At 48.3% G+C, this 20413-nt stretch overlaps 1 protein-coding gene across 2 annotated transcripts in view; it reads right to left on the bottom strand.

The window, feature by feature from the left end:
• Positions 1-483: 483 nt before the first annotated feature.
• The window catches only part of ASTL (astacin like metalloendopeptidase), a 952269-nt gene continuing 932339 nt past the window's right edge, over positions 484-20413 (bottom strand). For both annotated transcript variants that reach the window (XM_069619099.1, XM_069619100.1), the window contains 2 exons: positions 5774-5907; positions 484-640 (listed from right to left, as the gene is read on the bottom strand). In XM_069619099.1, the coding sequence (XP_069475200.1) occupies positions 563-640; positions 5774-5907 (212 nt within the window). In that variant the 3' untranslated portion in view covers positions 484-562. The remainder of the gene's footprint in view (positions 641-5773; positions 5908-20413) is intronic.

Here is a 20413-nt window from a genome sequence, read left to right as displayed (position 1 = left end):
TGAAAGGTTTACAAAACCATCGCTAGTTGTAATTTACAGGATTAGATGTGTCAGGGTTTTCCAGGATTCATGTAGACTGGCCCAGCCCCTCATGTGTTTCATGGAGCTAGAATGTATGCCCCCACCTCAATCACACATTTAGTCCTAGTCAACAAACCACTGAGATTTTGCTTTCCCTGTTAATCTGGCCTCGCGTTTTTTACACTATATGTGGTCATTTGGTATTTAGAATACAAACATTTACTCTGGTTTATCCGGATCACATCATCCATTTAACTATAAACGCAAAATGTGCTGGGTTCTTACGTTCATTTTCTGATAAAAATGGTTTCTTTTTTTGTTGCACATCTCATTTTGCCCTGCACCATTGACTACTCTCATAGATGCAGGTAGGAAGCCTCACACCAATCCTGCTAAACTCCCCCAGATCCCCCAAACACCCATTTAAAGGTTCCCTTGTACCCGCGATTGACAAAAATGCAAAACAGTTTGGAAATATTTATTGAATACTTTAGAAACCAGACTTTGATTCATATTCCAAGCGGTTCAGAGATTCCAAATGCTAGCACCGCCAAAGAAGAAGGTCATCAATGTCGATCCAGCTACCCGGAGCCAAGCCTGCCGCACTCTCCAGCTTCACCTGCAAAACCACAAGGCAAAGACCATCAGTCAACAGAGGGGGGCCCACAAGACCCAGCCTGGAACATCGCAACACCAAGCAATCTCAACAGCTGCCTCAATTGCAGGGATAATTGGGGATAGGTGTTGAATGTGTGGAGGGGAATCGAGGGTAGCCCTGGCCCGCCCCCAAAGATGGAAAGTTGCCCAAGTCAATTCGTAAGACTATGTATTTGTGTGTACACAAGTGGTTGCAATGTGTGGGAAAAATTGTCTTATAGCAATGCCTTAGGTAGCGAGGAAAAGAAGGCAACAGCCTCTCCATTCAAAATGGAGCGGGGGCAGGGGCAGCGTGCTTGAGAGGTTCCTGGTTTCTCAGGTCTCTACTGGCCATTGTGCACCTAGAAGTTGACTGCAAAGGGATGCCCAATGGGCCCATATTCACCTGAGAATATACGGCATCCGCCATGGAACATTGCCACTGGGTCAAAGCATTCATGAGTCAAAGGAACAGGATTAATAAGAGTGGCAGAGACACAAACTGTAACACGTGAATATCATGCAGACGCACCACCTGAAATATAACCTGCTCTATCCACTGCCCGCGCTTCATGCAATAGATACACACACCTAGCAGACTACATCATAACTGCTTAACATGCTATTTGTAGTAAGGATCAATTCACTTGCCACTCCCACTGCTTTCTAAGATCATGAACTATGAGCATTTCTCCATGGCATGTCGATGTAAACAAATGCCTGGTCATTATACTGGGGGTGGCAATTTTCAGCTTTCGGAAAGTGATTAACTTTCCAAACAATCAAAAGTAGACGAGCCCAGAGAATCAAGAAGGGCCTCGGGCTGAATTATCATAGTAGTTTTGTCTTGTCTTACACAGGAATGAACAGCACTCTGTCATTCGCTCACGTTTTTGTTATTTCCCATGCATAGAAATCCCCAGGAGCCAAGGTATGTGCGACTCTTCTCTTTAATCCCCTCTCCACTTCTGTTCCCGGGCCCTGGTGTCCCCTCCACTTCTTCCCTCATCCCCGTGCCCATGTCCTTCCTCTCCTCAAGGTAGGCTCTTGTTTTAAGGAGGACTGTCCCTTTTCACGTGGGATCTGTCTCCTCTTCTTTCTGGTGGGTGTCTTGATCTCGTCAGCTGTTCTCGATCTTGCATTCTGTCTTAAAGACTGCGTGCCCCCTCAGGGTCCCTTTCTGGAAAAACCTCCTCCTTCAGGGTCTCTTCGGTCAACATTCTAAACACATGTGCCCACTCACTGTGCCCCTTGGGAATCTTGTCACTGTCCGTTATCTCCTCCCGACGACGTCTCCTTGCCAATGTCTCCCCTTTCCTGGTGTTCCCTTTCCCTTTCGGTACATCGTTCTTCCTTACCCTTCATTTCCTTGTGGTCTTCCACTCATCCTTCAGTTTGTCCACTTGCGTGATTTCCCGTTCACTCTCTTTCTTCCTGTCCTTACTGTGTCCTCCATCTTCTGTATGCTCATCTTTTTTATTTCCCGCTTTCTGGCCCTTGTAGCCTTCCTTGTTCTTTGTGCAATTAGCAGGTCCTCTTGTAATCTCATCTTGCCATCTCTCTTCCCCATGCTCCTCTCGGTTTGCTCTACATCTCTTCTGTTGACATTCTTTAAGTGTACCACCCTCTTCTCGGTTTGTTGAATTACTTTCATTACCGCAGAGTATTTTCTCTTTAGGGCTTGGACCTCTTCCTCGTTCGCCGTCATGACGTCCTGCTTGCATTCCCTTTTCTGGCGGGCCATCATCTTGTCACCTAATGGATGGCAGCAGTATCCTCTGCCTTGCGATCTCACTTTGCCAGCTACTGCCCCCCCCTTTTGTCTTCACGGTGTCTCGGGTTGCCCCTTGGCAATGCCCCCTCCATTACTCCAATGGATGGAGTCCGGTCTCTCTGTATCTTGGGCTTCATCCTTTGCCTGTGGGCGCCAGGAACTGGCGGGAGTGGCTGGCTCGTTCTCTTTAGTTGCTGTGAGCGTTTATCCTCTTTTGCTCCACTGGGCAGATTGCCCGTCATCCCTTGTTACAGCGTCTTTTGTGTTGGACTGCTGTGTCCTTATATTCAGAGGGCAGAGACCCTTTACTTCAGTGCCCTTAATAGGCTCAAGTCTCATGGAGGACAGATTGCCCTATCTTCTTGGGTGCGGCCGGAACGGCTCACTCAACTGGGCGGGCAGCTCTTTTTCCTCCAGGCTGGTTGCCCTTTCTGGGGTCGGCAAACTTCACTGGGCGGACCACCCTCTCCTCTATGGGCAGATTGCCCTTCCTTCCCTGTCTTGTCTGGGATCAGCTGTTCTTACAGCAGGATTGCCCTTCTACCTAAGAGCGGGTTTCCCTTTCTTCCTATATCTGTGGCTGGATCAGCAGTTTTTACCGGGCGGACCACCCACATTCACATATCCCGATAGCCCTGTCCACTTTTGTAAGGCTGTGATTGGCAGGCATCACAGGGTGGACTGCCCACCGTCACATGAGTGGATTGCCCTTTCCTCTTTGCTGTGTCCAGGATCGGCAGTCAGTACATAGCGGACTGCCCTCCTTCACATGGGCGGATTGCCCTTTCCTCATTCTTTGTTTTGCAGCCAGGATCAGCAATCATTACTGCACACTGTCCGCCTATGCATGAGCCGATTGCCCTTTTCTCCTTTCTGTGGCCGGGATCAGCAGTCATTGCGGGGCGGAGCAGCCCCTCGCTCTGTTCCTGTGCACGCAAGGCAGTTTCCCCTTCGTCACCAGTTGTTTGGTCTGGTCTTACACAGGAATGAACAGCACTCCCATCATTGGCTCACGTTTCATTCCATGCATAAAAATCACGATGCGCCAATATATATGCGACTCTTCTCTTTGATCCCCTCTCCACTTCTGTTTTTAGGCCCTGGTGGCCCCTCCTCTTCCTCCCTCATCCCAGTGCCCAAGTCCTTCCTCTCCTCCTTAAGGTAGTCCCTGGTTTTAAGGAGGACTGTCCCTTTTTACTCCCCAACAAGAGTCACCTCCAAAACATTCTACGTCATTAACTTACTCAATCCTGTCAAAATTGTCTGAGGAGGTTTTAGCACAGAGCAGAAAGTTAGGTGCACCTGAGATAATTGGGATCCTTGAAATGTGGGGTACATGGCTGCTGATATTCATCAGAATCTCCAGAATCAGAAGGCCCACATGTATCCAACAATGTCTCCGGCTGCTTTCCTGCCTCTCCCCTGTGCCGCTCATTGTGCATTCCAGACACTACCATGCATGATTTGGATGAGTGCAAATCCCCACCCCTCCCCCCCACCACCCTTGACACCCTGTATCAGGGTTGGTGCTGGGTGCGCTCTCTCCTCTGGTGAATCCTGATCTGCATTTAAAATGAAAAGGATTCTTCACTCCTCCAGTGCCCACCACCTTTTCTCTTGGTGGTCGTCTTTGTAAAGGTTTAACATTCAAAATATTGGGTGCTGCCTTTCATGTCTGATTGCAATGCATTTGGTGTGCAAACATGTATCTCAAGCCTGACATGACACCCTCACGCGGTGCCTGATTGACTGTGGTTGTCGACGTTACCAGCAGCTTAATTGCCCTTGAATTCTTCGCTCAGATGGCATTAATGCAGGCTGTGGGCACTGAAGAATGGGGATTGCCTGCCACCACAGTCAATAAGTCAGCATGGACCTGAACGTGAGCTAGGTAGCTAAAGAGGCAAAGAATAGAATTTTGTCTAGAAACCTAAAAAAAACAAAAGAAAGAAATATGAACCTGTAAATGGACGGCTCATGGATTGAGACTCCACGGGAGTACGGCTGTTACAGAAAATCAATCCTTTTGGTAAGGAATGCAGAAACCCCAGCACAGTCCCTCCTATCGCACCCTGTCAGTGCAGTATACTGCAGATCGCACAGAAGAGAAAGTAAAGACAATTCGGGGGGGAAGATCGAAGACTGCAGACGCACTACTTTCAAGAGTAGTGCATCAATCAACAAGAAAAGGGGAAAGGTGTCCTGTGTTCCTCAGTATATCAATGAACCCCTCAAAAGGTTTCTGTTAAATTACACAGTAACTGGCTTCATGCAGAAGACAACCACATGGAAGGACTTCATAGGTAGGGTGCGCAGCCAAGCAAATGGGGGTCTTTTTTACTGCCTCTAGAACAAACCTTTAAGCAGCACCTAGAAAGGTAGCACCCCCCTCTTTAAACTCCCATCCCCACTGCCAACCCTGTTAAATCTATATCACCTTCCACAAACCAATTTTATTAGTGTTTAGTGATTTCTTACCAGTGAATATTCAGAGATAAAATCAGTGGAGACTGTTGTAATCACATTGAAGGCAGAGCTTGACAACCCCTCCAAGAACTCAGACCACTATTTGTCAACATTTTGCCTAGAAGTCCTCCCTCCCTCTCTGGGGATCTCACCTTCTGTTTCATTGGGGATATGAGTGGCTGGGCCCCTGTAAGGCTGGCAATAAATTGAGGGCCCACTGTGGATGCCCTCCATTCTAGATGAGCAGGAACACTGCGCATAAGATGGTTGCTAATGATGGCTGTGTGTATGCCCCTCATGAACTGATGTGGGTCACAAGAGAGAATGGGGTCTGTCTGGGCACTCGGTAAACTCTCTCTGCTAGGGTATTTCAAATTCTAGCAAAGGCCAAGTCTGAGCACGAACGTAGCTTGCAGCATGAACATCTCTGGCTATTCACTGAGTTGGTGGGCCCATCTTCAATGTGAGAGTCTTGTTTTCCAATACTGTGCCAGAGAAGGGATTTGCTTAGAATAAATGGAAAAGAAACCATTCACATAATCCGTGATATAATTGAAAAGGATGATCTATGACAGGGCTGTCCATCTCCAGGCCTCCAGTGCCGGAAACCTAGCAGGTGTTCAGGATATCCATCAATACTCTGAGAAAAATGTGCATATATTTAGAATCATTGCATGCAAATTCATTTTACGAAAATTAATGAGGGGTTTCCTGAAAATCCGACATGTTTCCAACTCTCCAGGCTTGGAGTTGGACACCCCTGATCTAAGGTAAAACAAAGTCGCTTTGAAATTATGGATTAGCAATTCATCCTCACTTCCCTACAAAACTGGCAATACCTAGAACCAGGATCTACACTTCCATCACTCTTCTTACCTGGAACACATCTTCATTTTGCTTCTCCAAGAGAGGGACTTCTTTATACACCCAGTGGGATCTCTTTTGTAAATGCAAAACCCAGTGCCATACTTCTGGAGGAGCCACAACATGAAGATACATGTTTAATGAACCTGCGGACGAAGAGATTAACAAAACTGCTTCAGTCACTGGTGAAGTCTCTGTGGCCTCTGTCATCGGGACAAGATCACCCCCACACCACCATGCTTTGCATTGGGCTCCCCGTTCATGGACCATCAAGTCTTTAATGGCAGAAGCGCCTAATTCCTTCACTCTCTGCAGATTTGATAGATGCCTGAATGAGCTCTGTGATCCAGAGTGCTCCTTCTCGCACTCGCTGGTTCCACCAACTAGGTCGGGAGATCTATCATTTCGCATGTTGTTTCCCTTTCAGCAATCTAGTGACAACCTTTCTATTGATGTACTGCAGCTCCTTTTTCGATGCAACACACATTAGGCTTCAGGAATTTTCCACCTTTTTATAGACCACATGTTTAGGCTTAGGCCAGGTTTAAATGCAGCGGATGGTGGTTGGTTTATTTTATTGAGCATGTGTTAGGCGCTTGTACAACAGAACTGCGTTTCAATGTGCCACAAGGCTAAATGGGAAGGGAACAGGGGAGCGAAAAACATTGGCAGAACAGTATACAATTGTGGTCCTTCTAGGCCTTATGGTATTCGAACGTGCAAGTGCAGTGAAGAAACGTGCAGGATATAGGGATGGGAGGGAGGGCAAGGAATGGACAAGTGCTGGTGGGGGGGCCCTGGGAGGGAAGTGCCGAGGGAGCCATGGAGGAGGCCTCATCCTAACTGCTAGTGCAGGCGACTCACCAAGGGTGCGATTTAGAGCCGCCAAGCAGGGGCCCGTAGGGGCAGTGCAGTGTGGGGGAGTGCAGGGTGCTGCTATGGACTGGGTAGAAGAGCCTGGAATCCTGTGAGATTCATGAGAACCAGGCCACCAGTTACAGAGGCAGTGGGGAGATTATCAGGGAAGGAAAGAGGTACAGAAAAACAGAGTTTTGAGCAGTTTCCAGAATTTAAGGAGGTCCGGCTCAAGTCTGAGAGGGGCACGGAGGCTGTTCCAAAGGGAGCCACCAGCAGAGGAGAGAGACCTGCCCCCACTCTCTGCTTGGAGAATCGTTTGACAATCATAGGGTTAGAGTTAGAGGAGCAGAGGACTCTTGCAGGGGAGTATTTAGAGATGGAAAGTTGGAGATAGCGTGTTCCCAGGCCCCAGAAAGCGTTGTGGATGATACAGAGGGTCTGTAATTTGATCCTTGCAGCCACCAGGAGCTAGTGGAGAGATTTTAGGACTGGAGAGATACAGTCCCTGGGCTTGAAGTCAAGGATAAGTCTTGCAGCCCTATTCTGGATTAGCTGGAGAGGACGTAGGGAGGAAAGAGGGAGACTGAGAAAGACTGTTTCAATAGTCCAGCCTAGAGAGGACCAAAGCTCTGGAGACATTGAAGTTCTGGGGGAAGCTGAGGAAAGGGAGAGTGCCTCCGAGGAAGTGAAGCTGGAAGTGGGCTTTCTTGGTAAGGTCCATGATGCGAGCGGTGACTGAGAGCGCTGTGTTGAAGATAATCCTGCCTGAGGTTTTTGGCCTCACAGGAAGAGTGCAGGTGTCCCAATGAGAAGCATTGCTGTCTTACTGGCATTAAGACAGAGATCATTAGCTGCACACCATGCCTGAATTGCAGACAATCGGGGATGAGAGAGAAGGAAGAGGAGGTAGTAGAGGGAAGATTGAAGGAAAGCTGCGTGTCATGAGCATTACACTGGAAATGAGGAGAGAAGGAGGAGATCAGGTGAGCTAGAGGGTTGAGAACGATGTTGAAGAGCCATGGCGGTAGACGAGAAAGTGCCCAGTTGCAGCTGGGAAGGGCGATGAGTGAGGAAAGAGGTCAGCCAATCAGTGCCAGGTCAGTGATGCTGAGGGTATCACAGTCGATTTATGAGGCTAGAATGGTTGCCCGTCAAAGGCAGGGGAGAGGTCAAGGACAATAAGAACAGCAGGAGAGTCGGGGTTTGCAAGCATGACTTCACAGGTGTTCAGTAGATCAGTTTCCGTGCCTCTGGATGCCCTGAATCTAGATTGATGGTCGTCAAGGTAACCAACAAGTTCAGTGTAAAGGATCAGTTGGGGGGAGGACAAGCTTCTCCAAGAGTTTACCCTAGAAGTGGGTAGTGGAGATAAGGTGATAGTTAGCAGGCAGGAGGGGTGAGCAGATTACATTTTTAAGAGAGGGTGCACAAGGGAGTGCTTGAGGGATAGAGGGAAAGAGCCAGTGGTGAAGGAGGGGCTGGAGAAGTCGGTGAGAGAGGAGATGTTGTCCTTAATGGTTCTAGAAGAGTAGGGGAGCACCTGTTTGGAGGATACCTTCATAGAGCTGACAACTTTAGAGATCTTGTGCGGTGCTATGGGCAGAATGGAGGAGAGTGCAGGGGGTAGAAGGCGGGGAGGCAGGGAAGCAGGTGCAGGAGTGAAGTTGGGGCTGGAGGAGACCCAGGACACGATGTCCCGAGTTGTTGATGTAAAATATGAGGCTGAAGCAGTGCAGAGAGCCTGGGAAGGAAGGACAGAGGTGTAGACTGCAGCTTGAATGGCAAGTTCCTTGAAGAGTTTAAAAATCTGAGCCGTGTTATTAGTGGCTTCAGGGATGCAGGCTTGGATGTGGGCCCGCTTCTTGGAGCAGATAGAGAAACAATATTGCCTTTGGCGCAGGCAGCAGGCCAGTTTGTCAGAGGATAAACCCAAGGTCTGCCACTTATGTTCAGCAACTCTGCACTTGCGTTTCAGAGATGTGAGATCAGAGTCATACCAGCCGTTATTCTTGGAGGCAGGTTTTAGGCAGATCCTCATGACAGGGGCAGATGTCAAGGGTGTTAGAGATGGAGAGGTGCAGGTTAGTAAGGACAGAGTCAGTGGGAGAATCAGAGGTGGGGGTGGGAAGGGGGATGAAGGTGGAAGAAAAAGCAGTTACTGACACTCACTTCGTCTGTCGGACTATGGCAAAGGAGGATGCCAGTGCTGGGGGAGGGGCTTGATAGAGGGCCAAGAGTCCCCAGGCTAGAGGAGAGGAGAGAGTGGTTAGACCAGGAGATAGGGATGTCACCAGAGATCAGGGCATCCAGAGTGTGTCCAGCTGAGCGTGTGGGGCTGGAAGGATGGTGAGAGAGAGGGTGTCACAGAGGGCACAAAACTGTTAGGTGGATGATTCGAGGGAGTCGTGGTGGATATTGAAGTCCCCAAGGAGGAGGTGTTTGGAAGAAGAGGTTGAGAGGGAGGAGGCAAGGTCGGCCCATTCAGAAAGGAGGCGAGAGATAGGGCCAGGGGGCCTGTAAAGTAGTGGCGAGGGTGAGAAAGTACTCAAGACCCCAAGCCAACAGATGAGGCATTAAAAAGAGAAGTAGGACTGAGTAGGTATGATGGAAGCTGAGATCCACTGTGGGAAACTGGGCCACTCCACCTATGGGCCAGTTGGGTCTGGGTTTGGAGAAGATTTTGTAGCCCTCAGGAAGGAGTGTGTCAAGAGCAGTGACAGAGCTGGCATTGAACGACAACTTGGTAAGAGTGAGGACATCTAGATCAAAGTCTTCAAGAAGGAGACACATGTAAGAGGAGTGTTTGACAGCAGAGCAAGCATTCAGAGTAGCTAAGTGAAGCAGGTTACCACCTTTGAAGGTTTTCCGACAGGGCTTAGCGGGGCATGGTACTTCCATGGGTGGTGGGGGAGAGGTAAGAGGAAAGGAGGAAGGAGCGGCAGGAGAAGGGAGGAAGTTTATGAGAGAGGGCATGTGCTGGTCGAGAAGGAGAACAGTAGGTTGAGAACCTTGGGCAATGATAGTGCCAATGTGATAGACATTAAAGTTTCACCTAGAGGATGCGAAGTATGGCAGGAGTACGTCCCACCTAGTGCCACCATTAATAGGCGAGGGGGAGAAAGGGGAAAGAATGGAGACCTGATGGGTGTCCTTAGGTCAGGTGAGGGGGCAGAAAAGAAGATGTCAGTAATAGTCTGCCTGGAAATAGCATTGAGGTAGGTGTCAGCAATAGGATGGCCTGGGTCGGAGTCCATGAGCACTTTCTTCAGCTTTCGTTCTGCCAGACTTCATGAGAGAGGAAGGATGGGTAATAGGGTAGCAGTTGGAATAGATAGGGGAGATAGAGAGTGCCATGGGTGTAGCAGAGGAGAGAGCGAGAGACACACAGGGGAGCTGCACAATGCACAGGAACTCACCAAGTAGCCTAGCAGCCGTGCAGGCACAGAAGAAGGTGTGCAAAGGAAGACAATCAATGTACCGATTTTAAAAGCACGCCTAAATTCGAATTTTGAGCAAGGCACTAAAAAGCAGCAGAAAACTATCAATGTGCGAGTTTGAAGCACTGCAGATACACATATCAAGTGGTGCAGAAGAACAAGTTACTTACCAAACTGGTCACGTTCTTTCGACTGGATGTTCCTCCAACGTATTCCTCATCTAGGACATGTAATGTCACGTTCTTTCGACTGGATGTTCCTCCAACGTATTCCTCATCTAGGACATGTAATGTCCACAGCTGTGCTGCTTCGGAATGTCTTTCGGCAGAGAGTGTCCTTGTGTCGGGTCGATGTCCCTCAAAGGCCTCCGTTGAGGGAGACATCATCGGATGTTGTAGGTAGCATGCACGGCGCCCGTAGCCTCAGTTCATGTTTTTCACCCCTCACAACGTGTGGCACACATGCCCAGAAAACAGCATTTACTGCGCTTATCCTTGCAGGACATAAGCTGTAAAGGCATGGGAAATTCTTTAGAAGGGCAGGCTGGGAGGGCGATGAGGAATACGTTGGAGGAACATCCAGTCGAACGAACGTTACCAGTTTGGTAAGTAACTTGTTCTTCAAATGGATTGTGTCCTTCAATGGATTCCTCATCTATGACAGACTTCCAAAGCAGTAATGATGATTGGCGGAGGGAAAAGAATGTAGACATATCCAATTAAATGGCTAAGTAAAGTACTGCCTTACCAAAGGCAACATCCTGAGCATGGGAAGTATCCAGGGAGTAATGCTTATCAAACGTGTGTATAGAAGACCACGTTGCAGCGTCACAGATATTTTTCACCGGCACCCCCTTCTGGAGGGCTGTCGAAGTAGCAATGCCCCTGGTGGAATTAGCCCGCAAACCTTCAGGAGGGTCCTTACCAGCTAACCAGTAGCATTCTGAAATAGTGAGGATAATCCACCTAGACAAGGTCTGTTTAGAAACAGCTGTCCTAAACGGTGTCCAGAATACCCCACAAAGAGCTGGAAGTTTACTCTGATTTTTGATTTTGGCCATCCTGGAGAGATAAAAGCTCCAGGCTCTTCTAGGATCCAACCTATGGAGCCGTTCTTCTTCCTTACTAGGATGAGGAGGAGGATAGATAGCGGGGAGTATCAGCGTCTGACTCAAATGAAATTCTGACACAACCTTAGGTAGAAAGAACGGACATACTCTCAATATAACTCTGTCCTTGTGGAACAAAGTAAAGGGTGGCTTAGAAGAAAGTGCCTGCAACTCGCTCACTCTTCTAGTAGATGTAACTGCAACTAAGAAAACAGTTTTAAGTGTCAACAACCTTAAAGGGCAAGAGTACAAGGTTTCAAACAGAGCACCCATCAGAAATCTTAGAACAATACAAGCGGTGATGGCGGAAACACATTTGTGAGCCCTTTCAAAAACTGAGTGATCAGTGGAATTTTAAAATAAGAACATTGTTCTGATGAGTGCTTAAAAGAGGGTGCTAGCAAATAACCTTTAATGGTGCCCACTTGAAGACCCCTGTGGGCTAAAGAAACCAAGAAGGAGAGAATCTCCAGAATCAAACCCTAAAAAGGATCCACATTCTTTCTTCTGCTCCAGTTGCGAAACTTACACCAACAGTACAGGGACTTTGTTGCGGACCGCCTAGTCTAAAGCAACACCTCCATCACGTCATCCGGGAGATCCCAATCCCTATATCACAACCTCTCAGAGACCATACGTGAAGGTTGAGAGTCTTGACCTCTGGATGGAGAACCAGACCTTCCTCTCGCAGGAGAAGATCCTCTCATTGGGGAAGACTCATTGGAGGACAGATGGACATGCCTAGAGGGTCCGGGTACCACACTCTGCTGGCCCAATCCGGAGCAATGAGGCTCATGTGGGTCCTGAACCGTCGCAACCTCCTGAGAACTTGAGGGGTGATGGGGATCGGAGGAAACGCGTACAGTAGCGGGAAGAGCCACTCCACGACAAACACATCTCCTAGAGCTCCTCTCGGAGGAAATTTCCTTGAGCAGTACCTTTCGCACTTCCGGTTGGCACCGGTTGCGAACAGGTCCACCTTCGGGGTTCCCCAAAGGGTGAAGATCTCCCGAAGGACTTCCTGAGCTAGCTCCCACACATGCCTGCTCAGAGCATCTGCTGTCATGTTCTCCGTGCCGGCCAGATGAATCACCAAAAGGGACATACCCTTGCTTATTGCCCAGAACCAGAACTGCATTGCCTCCCTGCACAGAGGTAGGGACCCTACACCACCTGTCTTGTAATGCATCACCACCGTGTTGTCCCTCATGATCAGGACATTCTTCCCCGACACAGACGGCAGGAAAGCCTTCAGCGGTAGCCTGATGGCGCTCAGCTCCAAAAGATTGATGTGAAGTCTGGACTCCGATGGAGACCAATGACCACTGATGGATAGATAGTCGGCATGAGCTCCCCACCCTGTCAAGGAAGCGTCCGTCACTACCGTGACATCCGCCCATGGCTGCCAAAAAGGATCCCCTTTCATGAGAGGTTTCTCGTTGGCCCACCACAGAAGCTCCTGTGAGACAGAGAATGGAACATGAAGGTGATCCGACATCCTGTCCGAGAACTGGGACCACTGAATCCTTAGAGCCCACTGAAGGGATCTCATTCTCAAGCGGGCCTCGGGCACCAGAGAAATACAGAATGCCAATAGGCCGAGCAACCTTAAGAATTCGAAAGCCGGAAGACTCTGGGCTTGTTGAAATTTTGTGACCATCTAAAGAATGTGATGAGCCCTCACCTTGGGGTGGCAAGCACATCCCCAAGGAAGTGTTCAAAACGGCCCCTATGTACTGGAGCTGTTGGGATGGTGTCAAATGTGACTTCTTGAAGTTGAGGGAGAAGCCCAGCTTGTGAAGGGAGTGGCAGGTGACTGAGATGATCCAAGGCTTGTTCTGGAGAACGCACCCTGATCAGCCAATAGTCCAGGTAGGGGTAACCGTGAATCCCCCCCTCTCCTGAGATGTGCTGCCGCCAACACCACCATGAGTTTGGTGAAGACCCTCGGGCAGAGGTGAGCCCGAAAGGCAGGTCCCGAAACGGATAGTGGGATCCACCAACTGCGAACCTGGGGTTTATTCTGTGCTTGAGATGGATAGGCACATGAAAATAAGCATCCTGCAGGTCCAATGACAACAACCAATCCTGAAGTTGGAGGGCCTGGAGGATATGAGAAAGAGTGACCATCTTGAACTTGTCCTTCCTGTGGAACTTGTTCAAGTATCATAAGTCCAAGATGGGTCTCGGTCCTCCGTCCTTCTTGGGTATCAAAAAATAAGGGTAATACCAACCCTTGTTCCACTCCGCCACAGACACTGGTTCTATTGCGCCTTTCTCCAGCAGGGCTAAAATCTCCTGCAACAGGAGCGGATCCGGAACCTTCAAAGAGTGTTTCCCCAGTGGATTGTCTTGAGGCCATTGGAGAAAAGGGAGGCAGTAACCGTGGGTGATTGTATCCAGAGCTCACGCATCTGAAGTAATGGTTCGCCACTCTGAGATGCTGCGACAGCCTGCCGCCCACCGGAGAACAATGAGTCATGGCCTCAGAGCTGCTTAGGAGCGGCAGTGCCTGATGGCAAAGACGCAGATGCCTGAGCGGCTTTGACACCTCTAACTTGTCCACCACAAGTGCCTCTACGTAGGCCCCTTTGACTGGGCACCCCCCCTCGCCTTTCCAAATGAGGAGTGATAGCGAAAGGAACCACCCCTCCATTGTTGTCCCCTAGGACGAAAGGCAGAGGTTGTCTGACAGCTGTGCCCAAAGATTTGGCAGCTGACTTGGAGGTCTGCAACTTCTCAAGGCTCTCGTCAGACCTGCTGCCAAAAAGATGTGACCCATCAAAGGGCACGTTGAGAAGACAGGCCTGCACATCAGGTGCAAAATCGGACTTCCGCAAGCACGCAAATCTGTGCATCACGGTGCTCGTAGCCATGGACCTGGCGACATTATCCCAGTGTCCAACCCAGATTGAAGGTATTCACACAGGGCATCCTTGCCATCCTTCACAATAGCTAGAAAACCCTCCCTTTCCTCCCCTTCAGGAATATGCTCAGCCGCAAGCGAAATACAATTGCACAGAGTGTGGGAAAATGTTGCTATGGCACAGTTGGAGGTGGCCGATTCCAGGGCCATACGCCCAGCTGAAAATACCTTTCGTGCCCATCCATCTGTGTGTTTATCGTCCCTATCCGGAGGGACGGTAGGGTACACTGCCTGCTTCGAGGTGGCCATAGCCACCTGAACCACCAAACTCTCGGGAGTGGGGTGTGTGGACAGGTAGCCGGGGTCGCTACTGGATGGGTGGTATTTCTTTGACAAAGACTTGTTAACTGCCGGTACAGACTCCGGGGAAGTCCAAGTAGCAGCCACCCTTTTTTGTAAAGCCAAATGAAATGGCAACAGAGGGTTAGTGGACCCAACCTGATCCAAGATGTCAGTAAGGTCATCTTGATCATACTCAAGCTGAGGCCCGGACCAACCCAGGTACTCAACATCAGTCTCCTATAAAAAAGATTCAGCATGCTCATCAGCTCAGGTTTACCAAACTCCATCTCAGGAGATGTGTTGAGGCCACTGGCATCAGGCAAGGACTAATGCAGACCCTCAATCTGACTGTCCTCGTCAATAAGACATTCTGGAGCATTAGGCGTCCCATAAGGAAGGAATTGGAAGAAACAAGGCGCGACGAGTTCCCGAAGCAAACATGTTTGCGGAAAAAACAGAACTGAGGCTACGGGCGCCGTGCCTGCTACTTATAACATCCGATGACATCACCCTCGACGGATTCCTTCGAGGGCCATCGACCCGACGACATCGACGCAAGGACACCCTCTGCCAAAAAAATTTCCGAAACAGCACAGCTGAGGACATTACATGTCGTAGATGAGGAATACATTGGAGGACACAATCCATTCGAAATTACAGTTTATCAAGTGGTACAGAAATTACAGTTTGCTGTCAAGCTAGAGAGGAAGGGAGGCATGATTAAACCCAGCAGCCAAGGTCAGAGGGTGTAGGGGAGGGATATAGGGATATAGTCCAGGACAGAGCGATCTGGGGGGTGCTTACTGGTCCTTAAGCAGATTTTTCATGGTCACTGCCAGTTTATTATTGGAGGAGCGTGGCTGGGGACAAGTCGCAGGACCTGGAGCATGGGGGGGGCTCCAGACAGGGCCAGACAGCTGCCTTTCTGTGGGCCTTCGTGCTGGGGGGGTCGGCCCACGACTGCTGGCTCCTGGTATGCCAAGAAAGATGGAGCGTTCGCCAATTAAGTGCATACTATGCAGCGTTATGGCAACGCTCGATGAAAGAGTGTGGCCATCTTCAGATGGGGAAAACTTTGATTCAGTTAATGTAGATGAAGCGGCACATGTGGGTTGTGAATTCCCGCACAATAAATGAATGCCCAGTAAAAAGCAGGCGGTCATCTGCCAGTGGATGTTGTGAGAATTATAATCACCTTTAGTGCACGTTTTCAGCCCAGATTGCTAACCTGCAGAATTAGTGCTCCGCAGGCCTCAGAAGTCCAAGGATGTTGCAAGAAGGGGAGTTTGACCACCACCCACGGTGGAAGCAGGAGGAAAAGAAGTCAAAAGGCCAGACAGGGGCCTTTGTGTGGGCCTTCGTGCTGGGGCCGACGCACGCCTGCCAGCTCCCGGTAGGCCAAGAAAGATGGAGCGTTAGCCACCAATCAAGCGCGTGCTATGCAGCGTCATGGCAACGCTCCATGAAAAGGAGTGTGGCCATGTTCCCGATGGGGAAAGCTCTGATTCAGTTCTTGTAGATAAAAATGTAATGCAGTTCAAATCTGCATCAGTGCTATGGTTGGCACCAGCATTATGCCAAGACATGCATCATATGGATGTCCGGGAGCAGGATGCCTGTGCATTTATCATGCACCATAAGGCTTGGCTCTCACTCCCCCGCCCCCTCCCTTCATTCTATGACAAGTCTACATCAAAGCAAAGCAATGAGCCATTGCTTGATCCTGAGAATTGGAGGCCAGCTGTACCGGAAGGAATACGTTACCTGTAATTCCTGTTCTCCAGCATTGGCATCTTCCATAGATATGCATATGCTGTTTGAATAGATAATAAAGCAGTACAAAAGTCCATGCATATGCACTTATATGCAAGCCGGGAGGAGGATGATGGCTTAGCTTGAGTGAACAGGATGTTTAATGCAGCTCGGAGCGCATTGTTTAGCAGAACCTGTAGTTTGTGGATTATGGATTTGTTGGCGCTTAAGTCTAGGCCATTGCAGTAGTCCAATTTAGACTGTGTAAGTGTTCTGGCCAATGTGAGGCAACTATTGGAAGGCATTAGAGGTTTGCATGCCCTGATCAACTTGCCAGTTTAGGCAGTGGTTGAGACAGTCAGATTTACACGTTTGGTTAGATTGGCATTGAGGTAGAAACCAAAGGTTTTTACATCTTTGGCAATAGGTATGTTGTTACCATCAATGGGGATGCTACTGTAGTTGGAACTAAGTTTCAGGAGGTTGTGGTGTGAGCCGACTAGGAACAGCTCAGTCTTGTCATCAATCAGGCAGAGGCCGTGTGTGGTCATCCATGCTTGAATGATTGTGTAGACTTTCTTAATCTGGCAAACATCTGTGTCGTAGGTGCCTGATAATGTTAGGAGTATCTGGGTGTCATCTGCATAATTGGTGTAGTTGATACCCAGACGGTGCAGTTTGTCGAATAGGGGCTTTGTAAAAATATATTGTGCAAAGTGGGCGATATGCAGGAGCCTTGTGGGACACAGGCAGGTGATGGGGATCGGATCGCCCGCGGCTGTGAAGATACGCATTGTTCTGTTCGCGAGGAAAGATTGAATCCACGTGATGGCCGAGTTGGAGATGTGTGCTGCCGATGACAGGTGGTCGCATAAGATTTTATGGTCAACCAGATCAAAGGCTGCTGATAAGTCTTAAAGAAGTAGGATGGCAACGCTGCCTTTGTCTTTTAGTTTGTCAATCTGGCTTTTAAGGTCAACAAGGGCAGTTTCTGTTTCATGTTGGGGTCTAAAGCCAGATTGACGAGTTCCTAGTTTGTCTCTAGATAGTCTTGAATTTACAAGTATGCAACTCTATCTAAGATTTTCAGTATGAAAGGGACTGTGGTGATCGGTCTATAATTAGTGGGTACAGACGGATCTAATGTAGGTTTCTTGAGTAATGGGAGAACCCAAGATTGTTTCAGGTTACTTGGGACTAAATTGCTGGCGAATGAAGAGTTTATTAATTTGGTAATAAAAGGGGCTAAATCTCTGGCTGCATCATTTGTGATCTGAGCTGGGCAACTGTCACCTTTACAGTTAGATGGTTTCAGTGATGCTAGGATTTGTTGTACCTCAGGTATGGATACATTGTTGAATTTGAAAACCGAGTTAAGGTGTGCGGTCGAGGGCAAGATTGGACTGGTGAGGTTGCCAGAGGTAAGTTGGAGCCGTTTGTCAGCTATTTTGGTCTGGAGCCATGTGGTTTTGTTAGAGAGAAGAGAGCATTTTGAATGCTAGTTCACCAAGGTATCTGCAGGAGGATTAGGGTTTTCTAATTCCTTTAAAATGTTACATAATTCTCTGGTGCTAGATCCTGCTGGTTTATTCTGACGTTGAAGGTTTCCTTTTTTGGCACGGAATATCTCACTTTTATATGTGGCGTGATGTTGGTTAGGTTAACTTTATTTTCTGGAGAGGGAGTCATTTTCCAGAATGTCTCAAGTCTTCTTTTTTCTGTACGTAGTAGTTTAAGTTCAGGAGTGAACCAGGAGTTCAGATGTGCACTGGGTTTACCTTCGCGTAGTTGTAGCGGGGCAACGGGGTCTATAGCTTTGGTCATGGAGTCATTGTAAGTGTTGAACAGATTCAAGTCATTTGTGGCAGGTAGTGCATTGAGTATGGGGCCTACCAAAGGTATTATAGCCTCAGCTGTGATGTTGCATTTGTTCCTGGTCAGACAAGGTGCTGCAATAAAGGGCTTCTTTGGCTCTAGGTTGTTGACATTGATTTCTAGGGATAGGAGGTGATTTTCAGTCCACACGAGTGGTGAGGAGTCTTTTAGGGTAATATTGCAGTTGAGGTCTGCTACCCACTCAATTATCCTGCCCTTCTCATGAGTGGGTTGGGTACTTATTTGTATGAAACTTTGTTCTGATAGTGCATTGCTAGGGAGGTGGCGGATAGGTCATTAGGGTCATTATAGCCAAGGTTTAAGTGACCCAGGATAATGTTTTGCGCCATGGGTTTGGTATTCTCAGTTATAAGCGACGTAATGTCTTCTTCAAAAGATCCAGGTGGACCTGGAGGCCTATATATTAGGTGGATAGTGATAGTAATTTTAGGAGACGTTTGGAGCTTGACTGAGAGGAGTTCACAGGATGCCAGAGGAGAAGATGTGGCTAGTCTCATGTCTAGGGTAGATTCGAAGATGATGGCTGTTCCTCCTCCTCGAGCATTGGGTCTGTAAACTCTGAGGATGGAATAGTTGTCGGGGATAGCTAAAGTTAGAGATGGGCCAGCTGCATCATGCCAGGTTTCTGTCATGGCAAGGAAGTCAAAGTCGTTGGTCAATATGACATCTGCGACAAGGGACCTGACATTTAGTAGTGCTCCTTTTATAGGGTGTTTTTGGGTACCCTTCTGTATGTGGCTAAGGCTGTTATCAGCAGTCAAAATAAAAGGGCCTATACTATATGTGCACAAGGCTCCTCACTTCTCAAAGGCTCTTCACTCAGAGGGCCTGATTCAACCAAATAAACAATGTTATTTTCCTCTTTAGATTTTCACAAGCATTCACTTCAAGCAATTCACTATTCACCCCAGTTACCCCACAGCCGGGCTCAGATCCCTTAAGTACAATGTTCATCACCTTGGATCCCCCACATCCGGGCTCAGATCCCTTTAAACACAATGTTCGTAGGATATTCTTTTTCGGGTGACTCGCGGTTAACCCTGGATTCCCCTTCAGCCAGGCTCATATCCCTTTTTAACACAATTGGTCTCCCGCAGCCGGGCTTGGACCAATTTCAATTTACTTATCGAAGACTTTCGAAAGTGCACAGGGTTTGGTTTGACCCGTTGCAGCACCACTTTGATTTCACAATTCCTCGATTTAACATTAGTCACCTTTCTGTTGGATACCTATTCTCTTCAATTTTCTTTATACAATGTTGCCGCTTGCAACCTTGGTTTCTACACAGACCAGTCAGTTATCAGTCTCCCCAACTCAACGGCTGTGCTGACTTCACTGGTGCTGCTTTGTTGTAGGAGCCAAGGACAGTACCTCAGCAGCAAACGATTCTCCCCACCTTGACTATCGACATGGGAGAGCCCCGGGCACCTCCGACAGACAATGCAGGATTCTTCAACTTTGATTCCAGGTTTTACATTCCTATTCTCCAAGACTCATGAAAGATACAGTCTTTCAGGGAAAAGGTCAAGGGCAATTCCCTCCTTGCAATCCTCTTCAGTCTTGCCGTCTTCCGTTTTTTATTAAACTGCCATCTTGGAACTGCTGCATGCTCCGCCTTGAAAGTGGCAAGCTGCCACAATGAATCGCAGGAATTTGCGATGTTGGTGGTGAATGGGAACATGGAAATAGGTATCCTCCATGTACAGGGATGATGGGAAGTCTTCTTTGGGCAGCTAGCGGAGAAGGTTTTGTAGTGTGACCACAGAGGAATTTGATGAAGTATCATAGGTCGAGCATAGCTCTCCACCGATTTGACTTTTCCCATACCACGAAATAATGTGAGTATATACCATAATTCAACTGGGAGCGAGGGACTCACTCTATAGCACCTTTGAACAGGAGCGAAACCACTTCTAGCTGGAATGCATGAAGATGTTTTCACTGATTTACCGGCAAGGGGCAGAGTTGTAGGGGGCCTTTGAATGAATTAAATGGTGTGGCCATGATCCACTAACAAAAGCACCCATTTGTGCATTATTTTGTTCCAATGATGCTGGAACGAAGACCATCGCCCTCCCACTGCTGTACTGAAATGGATGGGCGGCACTGCAGGAGTCAAACGGTTATATGAAAAAATCCTGAGAGGACTTGTTAACGAGCTGCTAATGAAGTTGAAAAAAATATTGCGGGTCATTTTTCAACACACCTATTTTCTACATACATTTACCTTCTATGGTCTCACAGTGCCATCTAGTGGTTTTTACTCTAATGAGACTCCTTTTCTACAAATATTTCTAGTCGTTAATTTTCTTTTACCTATCCTAACATTAATTCTTCCTACACTTCACCTAAAAAGTACCTTTCAATGGGGGATACCCTCCTAACCCCTTCTC

The sequence above is a fragment of the Ambystoma mexicanum genome, chromosome 10 (assembly GCF_040938575.1).
Source record: "Ambystoma mexicanum isolate Mex_15411 chromosome 10, UKY_AmexF1_1, whole genome shotgun sequence".
Lineage (NCBI taxonomy): Eukaryota > Metazoa > Chordata > Amphibia > Caudata > Ambystomatidae > Ambystoma > Ambystoma mexicanum.
The sequence above is the reverse complement of the archived record's forward strand: the minus strand, read 5'-3'. Positions and strand labels throughout refer to the sequence as shown.